This window comes from Hemibagrus wyckioides, linkage group LG10 (assembly GCF_019097595.1).
Source record: "Hemibagrus wyckioides isolate EC202008001 linkage group LG10, SWU_Hwy_1.0, whole genome shotgun sequence".
NCBI classification, from domain to species: domain Eukaryota; kingdom Metazoa; phylum Chordata; class Actinopteri; order Siluriformes; family Bagridae; genus Hemibagrus; species Hemibagrus wyckioides.
In genome coordinates, this window is record NC_080719.1 from 17,196,732 (window position 1) to 17,209,254 (window position 12,523).

General features: G+C 39.0%; 2 protein-coding genes across 2 annotated transcripts in view; both read left to right on the forward strand.

Moving 5' to 3' along the window:
- Positions 1-245: 245 nt before the first annotated feature.
- Positions 246-8,638, forward strand: soul4 (heme-binding protein soul4). The gene is made up of 6 exons (XM_058401710.1): positions 246-400; positions 2,393-2,575; positions 4,072-4,157; positions 6,194-6,335; positions 6,428-6,611; positions 6,967-8,638. Exons 2-6 carry the CDS (start codon positions 2,416-2,418, stop codon positions 7,139-7,141), a joined length of 747 nt encoding a protein of 248 aa, XP_058257693.1. The 5' UTR covers positions 246-400; positions 2,393-2,415; the 3' UTR covers positions 7,142-8,638.
- Positions 8,639-11,461: 2,823 nt separating this feature from the next.
- Positions 11,462-12,523, forward strand: part of ptk7a (protein tyrosine kinase 7a) — a 39,536-nt gene continuing 38,474 nt past the window's right edge. Inside the window, exon 1 of the mRNA XM_058401432.1 lies at positions 11,462-12,008. Coding sequence (XP_058257415.1) covers positions 11,924-12,008 — 85 coding nt within the window. The 5' untranslated portion in view covers positions 11,462-11,923. The remainder of the gene's footprint in view (positions 12,009-12,523) is intronic.

Here is a 12,523-nt window from a genome sequence, read left to right on the forward strand (position 1 = left end):
TAGATAGATAAAACACAATAACAAAATATATTTTTAAAAAATATATTTAAAAAAAAAATACATACAATGAATAATAAATCCAAGAGATAATTAAATGTCCCCACAAATACGCTTACTGCTTGTTTACTGCGCAGATTAGCTATTGGCTAATCAAAGCTTTAAAAAAAACCCCTCTTAATTCCGAACATAATCTATTCCTTCTTCAGTTGCTAATTTGATGTGACAAAAAGCCGAACAGACTGCATTTGTTTTCAGACTGATTCTCTCATTCACGCTCTTCCTCACTGATAGTAGAGCCGGAGGTCACGTGACTGCCGAACTGCACGGGCGCAGACGGTGCAGCGCGAGACGGACAGAAGAACCGCGGCAGCCGCTTCGCTCTTATCTCCTCCTGACCAGAGTGAGTGTTTACTGTTTATTACACCGGTTTTTAATGCAGCCTGTGTGTGTGTGTGTGTGTGTGTGTATATATATCCTAGTGCGTGTATATTTACACTAGGCTGTGTTGTATCTGCGATATAATTCGGTGGTGCGGTTTAACGTCGTTGTTTACAGGTTGATTTAATGTTTTTAAAATGACCATAAATGACCATCTGGATTCAGAGGGACATGGACACACCGGTGTAAGCGCACACGGTTTGGTTTAGTGTCTGTTAAAAGAAACGCGCTTTTCTATAAAGTAATGTGTTCCTGCTGGTTGACCTACTTTCTTGGAATTGAAGCTCTGGATGGAATGAGGGAGAAAACATGGTGTCCTCAGCGTTTAATCCCATCTCAGTGTGAGGATCTACTCAACCATGCAATCTGGGACTTCTCAGCAATTTATTTACTACTTTTTGTACACAACTGAATTGTTGACACTCACGTGAACGTGTGTTGATTTGACTGCAAACGGCTGTGAGAAGATCTCCAGGGGTTTTTAAAAAATAGTCTACATTATTTAGAAAGTCACCTTTGTTTTTGTTTTGTTTTGTTTAAATAGCATGTAACTATAACAAGATCGATGTGACAAGCCGATTGTGTGTGGTTTTCCATGATTAAATGAATTGCATGATTAATATCAGTATTGGGTTTAGCATTTTCACAAGACTGAACCAAAATTTCGTATGGAGTGAATGAATTCATTATTCATTCTCTTACCATCAGTCTTAAACACATGGCCGACTGTGCAACTGTTTAAAAAGAGCCCCAAGGAAAAACATACAACCCTGAAATAAAAATAAATTACTGTAACTAATAATTGACCTATAACACACTATATAGCCTAAAGTCAGTGGGAGATTCCTCCCTTGCTGTTATAATAACCTCCTCCGTTCTGGGAAAGAAGACTGGAGGTTAGATTTTGGAGCCTAGTGTGTCTGTGTGGATTTGTGTTCATTCAGCCGCTAGAGCGTTAGTGAGGTCAGGCACTGATGTCAGTTGAGGAGGTCAGGGGCACAGCCAATGTTTCTAATCATCCTAAAGGTGTTGAGGTCAGGGCTCTGTACAGGACACTCAAAATTTGGCAAGCCATTTTTTTTTCTCACTTTTGTGCAAAGGGTAAATGTCGTGCTGCCATGCTAGTTCCAGTGAAGAGAAATGTAACACTGTACAGCATACAAAGGCATCCTAGAGCATTGTGTGGTTCCACATTTGTGACCGTCTGGTCTATATATATATATATATATATATATATATATATATATATATATATATATATATAGATATATATAGATATATATAGATATATATATAGATATATATATATATATATATAGATATAGATATAGATATATATAGATATATATATATATATATATATATAGATATAGAGAGAGAGAGATATGCAAATGATCAAAATTGTAATTTCCTTAAATTAAAATCAGGCCATAAGGGGGACCCACACAGGTGGTTTTAATGATGATCAGTGTATCTGAGCACAAATTGGGGCCACAAAATGGGTGTGTGCTTGCGGTGTGTATATCGGTCATTGTCAGTCTCATTCCCATGGTGTTGATCTCATCAGGGCATAAAAAGTGTGTGGGTAATAAAGAGAGGCAGGGCGGGATGCATGTTAATTAAAATTGGCTTTTTTACTAGCAGGTAGCACTTTTCTATCAAATATGTAAAAGATTGGAATCCGGCTTAATTTGTTAAAGCCTGGTCTGAGAGTGTTATAGACAAAGTTGTTCAGAGAGTATGAATCAACAATAGGCCGTATTTTTACAGGTATACTTTTCATACAGGTTATTTCCCCGGAGGATGTGTGATAGCCAGACTACTGATTGTTTGAGCAAGATTTGCATTCATGGCTGTCCCTAATTTCCTCCTTTGTAAATAATCTAAATGTAAGACTGCCTTTTCATATCTTCAGTTCAGTAAACAAAAACCTGTGTTCCTTGCTGTATTTCAGGTCACACTACAAACTAGGCAAACATGGCTCTTATCTCCATTGAAGATCTTGCTGAACTGGATGATGAGCAGTTAGATGATGAAGTCACTGATAATTCCCAGCCAGCCGATGAGGAGCAGGAGGAACGGCTGCTTGCTCACTGGCAGGCTGTGGGGCGGACGCATCAGGTCAACGTCCCAAGAGGTAGAGTTTCTGAATTTCGGGTTAGGAAAGGATTAGATTATACACATCACTGTTCCTTTTTCAGTTAATTCACTAGTTCCTTGTCTTTTGTTCAACAAGCTTTAAGGCTGTAATTTAGCTTCTTGCACATTTGGATATCAGGTGGGAGGGACAGTAAGAATAATCCTATTACAAACATGTTGCCAACTGAAAGCTAACCTTAGACTGCAATCCTCCAATTAGTTGAATGAAGAATAGATGAAACATGGATTGCAGTGGATTGGATGCTTCTCGCAGTTTATTAGGACACTATTTTCTTTTTGTACAAATCTTGTATAGAAGTTTTGTTAGTATTATAACAACCACCATCATGACCCAACCTATCTACACAAAATTTCCCATAATATCACAAGTCTGCATAGTTTACATTTTATTTACAAATAAAATCAGAACATTTGCATATTTTAGAAATATTCAAACATTTAAAAAAGTCCTGGTGCATAAGCCCTAAACTTGATTAGTTCTCTTGCAACCAGTATAGTACACATATATTGTTTTTTTACTTCCCACTTCAGTATTATGGGTGGTTCAGTGTAGATTCCTGTTTTTCATAACACTAGAAAATGTGGAAAAACTGGAATATTTATGCAAGCTGCTGTCTATTTTAATTTCTATTTTGAGTTCATGAATGTAAAAAAAAAGAGCATGGGCATAGTACTACAAGGCTAATGTAAGTAAGTGTACAAGCGTTAGGCAAACTGCATGCTTAACCCAAGCTCGCCTCAAGCCATGTCGAGTTTCGAGCTCGCCGTAATAGAAGCCATCTTGAAACCAGAATCTCTTTTCTTCTTCAGCACATAGTTTAGTCTCGTTCCAGAGAGATATCTGGTCCAGGCAGCAGGTGTGAATCCAGGCATTTGGCAGTGATTCTGAATCATAGTGTAATTCCATAGCACAAAATCTAATTTTTTATACTTCTCATCTGTTCTTGTTATAACACGTACTAAACTACACAAGTGAATGCCAGACACCAAATAAATGCCGCTGATCATTTCTGTATGAACGAGTCCTTGGGGCTTCTGCATAGCTTAGTCATTTAACATGTTTTTCTTCTCCCTCCTAGCTGATACACAGAGCTGTGCTGAGAACTGAAGGGCTCTACAAGATCACGTAGATTTGTCTGTGGATACAATGCCCTCGAGCTTGTCTACCGCTTCGAGCTGCTTTGTAGCATTGAAAGCGTTTATTTTCCTTCAGTTCTACAGGTTTATAGTTGTATACCATTTCAGAGAAATATTGCCACAATAAAACATTACAGGCTTAAAACTCTGAATTCAATACCTGAATGTTGTTTATCATTAGTACACTCCACAGTCCTTCGCACAGTGTGTTTGTGTGTGTGTTTGCACAATGAGGGTGCCGTCAGATGAGTGTTACAACATTTCGCTCCGTAAGATCGCCACCTCTAAACAAACTATGATAATCAAGCTCAACTCGATTATATATTTTCCTCTCAGAGATGACTGGACCGATTGTGGAGATGACGAGGAGGAATCAGCAAATGGAACAGGTTCCTTTCGTCACCATAGCAACACATGAAAAGGTATAGGTTTGTCCCGATGCGTTTTAAGATTTAGTAAACATTTTATACTCAGTGACGTGAAGTCACATCTCTGCTTTAGTATGAACAAGTGTCTATAAATGAACATAAACATATTTCCTCAAGATGTCCTGCACTAAATCTGTTATCTAATTTCATATGTAAAAGTTTTATTTCATTGCTTTTATTTGTTAACATTATCCACTTGTGTTTCTCAGATGATTATTAGCTAGTTAATTAAGCTAAAAACAGTTTATCTGCAACTTTTAGCTCATTAGGCCGAATTTCCAAGAGTAAACAAAGAAAAACGGCTAACAACTAATCTACATAGGACCTTAGCACCATAAATGTGCTGGAAAGAACCTTTTGAGGTTGTGTAAAAAATAATAGGTCACATCATATTTTGTTACCACATGGTAGCGTAAACAAAAAACTTGGCAAAGAATCCTGGGAGCAAAGTATACACAAAAAAAGACAACTCTTTGGTTTTATGACAAGCTAATTCTTTGTTATACATTACACAGCAAGTGCACAAGAAGGTATCGAGGTGGTAGTCACTGGCCATAGAGGTTATCTGAACCTCAGTTACATATGTAAGTAGCATTTCACAGTAAATGCTTTTCATCACTTCAGACTGGAACCTGCGTGCAAACGGCTGTCACGGTACTCCTCCTCTGAAACGCACTCCATCACTTCAGTATTGTCTTTGTGCAGCAGGTTGCTGCTGATTATGATGGGATTTGACAGCTTCAAGGTCACACCATGCACTTTAATTAAAGACAAACATTTTCAGAAATTCTTTTCAAACCAATTCAGCATGTCATGACATGGCAAGATTTGGATTTTTCCTGTGTACTGTTCCCTAGACATGGAAGACAAACAAATGTTGCATTGCTGTAATACACAGAAATGCACTCTTCAAAAATGTTCATGAATTCTGGGTTCTGTATGCATTTTTCCCCACCATGTTTGCGTCACCATTTAATAATGGCATTAATAAAGCACTGCACCTTATACTGCCATAGACTGCCAGTACCTGGCTGCTTGCAGTGGTGAGTGTAATTCAGACACTCTGCTCAAGCTGGGGCTCTGCAGCAAAAAATGGCATTTTTCCAAACCTAAAGGTATGTCCCCAGCAAGTCACAGAATAAACAGCATGTCACACAAAAGACACAGCACAGTGTGGTGTAGCAGGTAGTGTTGCTGCCTCACAGCTCCAGGATCCCTAATTCGACCCAACCAGTAGGTGGTCTGGCTGTGTTGATTGCCCCTGTGTGTGAATGTCTGCTAGTGTGGGACTGGAGTCTCATAAAGGATGTATTCCTGCTTCATCCTGAGGGTTCTTGGGACAGACTCCGGATCTAACACAATCCTGGATTACTGAAAATGAATGTCTTTCTGTATATCTATCTATCTATCTATCTATCTATCTATCTGTCTGTCTGTCTGTCTGTCTGTCTGTCTGTCTGTCTGTCTGTCTGTCTGTCTGTCTGTCTGTAAATTTGGCCAGTTTTCAGTAAAGTTTTACTTCATACTCATGTTGAGAAACAGCAATAATGCATAAATTATTAAGCATGTTAAGGCAAAGATGATTTTTTATTTATTGACAAATAAAAATGAAAGGGGACAGAGCTAAAAGTGCATTGTTTGGTAAATCTTCCAGTAATGCAGCTCAGCCACTGCAGCACATCTGCTTCCACAACCACACACTTCCTCTTCCTCCTCATCAAGTGCCATTGCTTACTGCATGTCCTCAATGAACAGCTAGTCTTATCTGTCTTTATTTACAGAAATGTGTTGGTTTTATTAAGTCATTAATATGAAACAACCTAATTTCATATAATTATTTATTAACTTTTTGGGTACAGCTGAAATAAATAAGCGATTTAAACTCAACTATATAATCTGTATATAAGATTTCAAAAGTGAGGTTCTTATATGTAAATTTACACAAAATCAAAACTTGTAGGATTACAATCTTATTCTCGGAAATGCATTGACCTGATGGCCTACTTTTTGTGTGTCTGTGTGTGTGTTAGATGGGTGAGGTGATCTATGAGGAGAGGGTGTATCCACCTGGTAAATGGGCCTGTATCACTGTTGGAGAAAAGATGTATGAGCAGAGCATCTCGATTGGCTTCATGAAACTCATGCGCTTCATCTGCAATGAGAACTCGGCTGGTATTTAACACAACTGAACACAAATCACAACAAGGACACTATAACTCATGAACAACATACAGTATATAATTCCTTGCTTATGATTCCTCCAGGTCGTTACTTGGGCATGACCGTGCCTGTGGTGAATGGAATAACCATGATGGAGGATGGAAGGGCTTTCGAAAGCGAAGTCCTGACAGCTTTCTACTTGCCTGCAGAGTTTCAGGCAAACCCTCCGCAGTCTGCTGACCCAGATATCACCATCGTCCACAGGGATTCGATGCGAGTAATCACCCGGTAAGATGCTTCCCTGCATGACTGTTAAACCAGGCTTCATCTTATCTTGATGATTTTGTGCCTGCATGCTTGTGAAGGTTTTAAGCCAATTAAGCTATTCTGAAATATACGGTAGTTATCAGTCACATCAGACTTCTGGCCTCAAATTGGCCAAGATCTTGTTTAGAAAGGGCTGGAGTGCTTAACCGTCTTCAGGAAGTTAAGATGCATTGACTTTATATAACTACACATCCTGTACATTTGGTCATTTGACATGATGGGAATTTATAACGTTTTAAAGGCAGTGTAAAGTGAATAATGACTAATTGTTTTCTAGTGGAAAGCGTATGGTGATGTGTGTATGTGCTTCTATTAGGGTTTTCTTCGGCACCACTACAGAGGAGACAATCTCCCGGCAGATCAGCCTGCTGTGGGAGCTGCTGGGAACATCTGATGACATTCACCAAGGCCAGTACATGGTTGCCGTTTACGAGAACCCCGGGGTGCCGTCCCGTCGAAACGAGATCTGGTTCATCTACCGGAACCCATAAGGGGTTCTGCTCCTACACACACACACACACACACACACACACAGAGCCATTGTTACAGTACCTCCCCTGTGGCACCAGAGAGAAAGACCAGTGAATATTTACAGGTCATATAATAAAAATGTATTTTTGTATATGATAAAAGATCCTTTTGTTCCAGTAATAGAGAATAAATACATAATTCCATCACAAATATTAAGTCACGTATGAAGTGTATAAGAGGAATCAGAGTAGACTCAGTCCTCAGGTAGCATTTTTACTCAGCTGGCAAGACGCTCATGATTCTGGCACTTTACAACTCTTCATCTAAAGAGTGACCACGAGAGGGCGTTTTAACCCAGTCTTTTTTACCAGGACCTCACTAATTCTGTTATATTCTGAAACACGGGTTTTGCACATTCATACACTAATTTCATTCAGTTTGGCTTTGTCTACACTGATTTCTTTTAAAACACGTCAGGAAACACTGCACCTTCTCTTACCACCACTCCATTCCACACACACACACACACACTTACACACTTTTGTATTGTCAGAACTGTAATATCGTCTGCTGTCCTTACTAGTTTATGTGAGAAAACTGTAGTAGTGTGAAATTCAGAATGTACTGAACTTAACTTCACTGTGTATTTGTAGAAATCTCTGTGCAGGTAATATTACACTCCTCCATTAACAGATTTTTCATCAGCAAGACAATCATTTCAGGTTCGACGAAGTGCTACTCAACAAATGAATGCTTACACAAATAGAGTAGGTGTTAATGCACTGAATAACTTTTACAATAGACCAAAGGTTTGTGCAGCATGACAAATCAGAGGTGTTTCTATAGACGGATTTTACTGTGACTGTATTTAAAATGTAACTGTGATTTTAATTATGATCAGGGTAAGAAAAGAATTTGATTATTTTTTACAAACACAAGCCTGGAAGAAATAAACGAGAAAGTATATTTATTTTCCCTTATATATGACTGTTAGTTTGAATAACAAGAATGATCACCTAAAACTTATTTTAATATACATATACACTGACTGAACGGTAGTTAGTCTGTTTGACCACTAGGTGGCACGCATGAACACTTTGGTGTAGTATTAGGATGTGCTACTAAATGGGACCATTAAGCTGTAGATACTCTTTATTGTTTACGTCAAAAGACCTTTTTGCCATCATATAAATAATTACTGATCTGGTAACTTACTGAGTTTTTTTGTCAGAATGTTCTCCTGTGTGCCACTTTCCTCATTGTGTTTGTATTTGTCTCATATTCACATAACACTTTCCACACTGATGTTATTACATTTGAATAGAGTAATCATGCTTACTGTGTCTTTTAACAAAGTAGGAGCCTAATGCAGCAGATATCAATGTTCTAAAGTAGCTGGTGTTTATTATACTGTGGTGATGTGAATTCCATGTGCTGTAGCCCTTAAAGTTCATATATTGTGGACATTAGTTGTTCTTTATGCTTTCTTCTGAAGAATAAAGTGGAGCTCTGGTAAACTTCTCTGGTTTTATTCATCTATGCTTTACTGTGTGTGGCATACATAAATCAGAAATTACATTATGACCACCTGCCTAATATTGTGTTGCTGCCAAAACAGCCCTGACCCATCATGCACTGTGTATTCTGACACCTTTCTATCAGAACCAGCATTAACTTCTTCAGCAATTTGAGCAACAGTAGCTTGTCTATTGGATCGGATCACACGGGTCAGCCTTCACTCCCCACGTGTATCAATGAGCCTTGACCGCCCATGACCCTGTCACCGGTTCACCACTATTCCTTCCTTGGACCACTTTTGATAGATCCTGACCACTGCAGACTGGGAACACCCCACAAGAGCTGCAGTTTTGGAAATGCTCTGATCCAGTCGTCTAGCCATCACAATTTGGCCCTTGTCAAACTCGCTGAAATCCTTACGCTTGCCCATTTTTCCTGCTTCTAACACATCAACTTTGAGGACAAAATGTTGACTTGCTGCCTAATATATCCCACCCACTAACAGGGGCCATGATGAGGAGATAATCAGTGTTATTCATTTCACCTCTCAGTGGTCATAATGTTATGCCTGATCGGTGTATATTAACATAATCCAATATTTAGCATTGGGCCAGTACCAGCAAAACAAAGAATCCTACATGATATTTCAACATTATGTTAAAATTTATATCACATAACTGCAATGTGATTTTTCTTTTTATTGTTTTTTAAACTGCATTTTGTGTAATACTGATGTGGAATTAGATATCTTGGAATTACTTTGGAATGTAGTGTGCTAGAATTGGGACTATTCTGCAGTATTGTGTGCTAGGGTCAGAATGAATCTGGAATATTGTATGCTTAAATTGGAATTAGTCTGGTATTTGGCCTGCTGGTATTTGAATTAGTCTGGTATTTGGTGTGCTGATTTTTGAATTAAGCTGGAATTTGGTATGGTACAAAAGGATCTAGGCTCGAAATTGGTGTCATAGAATTAGAGCAAAACTAAAATTTTGTGTATTATAATTGGAATTGGCCAAGAATAGTGTGTGCTAGAGTACACTGATCAGCCATAACATTATGAGTGGTACCAGGTGAAGTGAATAAGACTGATTATCTCCTCATCATGGCTCCTGTTAGTGGGTGGGATATATTAGGCAGCAAGTCAACATTTTGTCCTCAAAGTTGATGTGTTAGAAGCAGGAAAAATTGGCAAGCGTAAGGATTTCAGCGAGTTTGACAAGGGCCAAATTGTGATGGCTAGACCACTGGATCAGAGCATCTCCAAAACTCTTGTGGGGTGTTCCCGGGCTGCAGTGGTCAGTATCTATCAAAAGTGGTCCAAGGAAGGAACAGTGGTGAACCGGCAACAGGGTCATGGGCGGCCAAGGCTCGTTGATGCATGTGGGGAGAGAAGGCTGGTCTGTGTGATCCGATCCAACAGACGAGCTACTGTTGCTTACATTGCTGAAGAAGTTAGTGCTGGTTCTGATTGAAAGGTGTCAGAATACACAGTGCATGATAGATCAGGGCTGTTTTGGCAGCAAACGTCGTTATGCCTGATTGGTGTATGATTTATTCTGTAATTTATTATCCTAGAATTAGAAATAGCCTGGAATTTTAAGATAAGATAACATAAGATAAGATAAGATGAACCAACCACACCGTACATTTGCACATTTGCACATTACAGGACTGTGGCACACAATACGCAATAGAAAAACATAAACGTATGTGTTGCTCCCGTTTATAAACAAAGAGGACTTGTGCACATCTGCACTTTAAAGATGGACACTACCACTGCTTCTCATCATCTCGTCACCTTATTTCACTTCATGACCACCCCGTACTGCTGCTGTCTGCACCTTGATCATTATTGCACACTATTCACTTTATATAATTCTGTATAATTCAGTTGTTACATTTTACATTTCTTTATATATATTCTATATTTTATATACATATTCTGTATACATATATACCCTACCATACTTTATTTATATTTTATTCTGTTTATATTCTATTTTATTTTTATTTACCTACCATGAACTTGTAGTTTTTATATTTTATGTTTCGTATTTTTATATTTTATATTTTGTCCTTGTCTTTTTTTGGTCCTTATTCCTTTTCCTTTTCAAGGGTCAAAACAAACAGTGGTGTAAGCATTTCACTGCATATCATACTGTGTACGATTACGTATGTGACAGATAAAAAATTGAATTTGACTTTTATTCGTCCCACAGTGGGGAGATTTCCACGTTACAGCAGCAGCAAAGTAGAAAAAATGTGCAAATATGGAACAGAAAAATAAGGAATCTATATAAATACAGAAGCAAAAATAGGAATAACAATAATTTCACAAAAAAAGACACACAAACAATTGCACTTGGATATTGCAAGTGCAGGAATAGAAATGTTAGAAGTGTAAGAATGTTGTCCTAAAACTAGAATTAGGAGGAAATTTGATGTGAATTTAACCTGGAATATATATATATATATATTGTGTGCTAGAATTGAAATTAGCCTGGGAGTTATTGTGGTAGAATTGATGGAGGTGTCCTGGATGATGAGGAGACTCTTGCGCAAGCGCAGAACGATGGTGGCGTTACAGCGCACTTCGAAACAGTAACGCTTAAAGGTTCTGGTTTTGGAAAGAAATAACAACCATTCCTCCACAAACTAAATCCCGAGCGACTCTTCTCCACCTGGATAATCCTGGTATAGTGATATAATGGTGATTATGTAGTGCACTTTTTGGGATTGGACCTCGCTTGTAATTTACTACACCACCGGAAGTTTCCATTCAACCGGCGCTCGTTTGTGGGCGGGTCTTAGATAGAAAAGGCGGGGCTTATGGCTGGGACGGTGCTAACAGAGCTAACACGACTAACCAGATGTAACTAGACTCGGTTACAAAGTGTATTATTGTGTGTGTTTTTTTCCGTGACCTGACGCCTTTTTTACGGAAAGAACTAAAAACGTCTGGTGGCTGGACTTCCTGCCAAACCAGATGCAGCTGGAAGGAGGGGAGCAGAAGTGGTGAAATATCCAGCGCTCCATCGACATTATAAGGAAAGAAAGTTGTAAGTAATGAAAGCAGCATGGAGCGCCCTCCACATCCCCCCTGCGGATCTCTAGTCCCTCTCTACTAAACCAGTTCACTGCTTTTCACGCGTTCCAGTTCACGTAGCCTTAAAGAAATCTCAGACTTCAGAGGGGGGAAAAAAAGGGGGCAACTGGGTTTTTCCATCCGATCTGCGACAGACCTGTTGGTTCACCTTTTCTGCGTGGGTTCAAGTTGAAACATGATTTGGTCGATGGAGGAGAGAAGTCACCGCCGGGAGAGCCGGACACGGACTGCTGCTGTGTGCTTCACACTTTTATGGCAAGGTATGAAAATGATATGCTATGTGGGTTTATTTACTTTTGTAATTTTCTGCGCATCCTAACTTGTTGCAGCTGCTCATAGATTGAGCCTAAGCGTATTTTTTAATATTCATTGATCATATTTCGGACCTTCTGTGGATGAGCCGGTCATCTCAATCTGTAACTATACAGCCTATTTATGTACTAGTGCAGGTAGATTTAGCTCTAAACAACCCACCATAGCTTGGACTCACAAGTCTGATTGTGTTAGTGGCTTGATTTATGTTTCCAAAAGCCTCCAGTCCTGGTTCTGTGCCTCATGCATTCATTATTCAAGCTTTTTGCATTGGCAGGCTTCCTCCCTGACTACAGCCTTGTGCTTGGAAATAACCTTACTGTGATAGTCCAACAGGGTTCAGTTGACATTTTAGGACTGAAATGGTTATGTAATTGTGTGTGTCCTGAGTAATGATGCAGGTTTGCCATAAGGAGCAGAGGTGGAGAATCCTTACCGGCCTTGTGATGCATAAACAATGGAG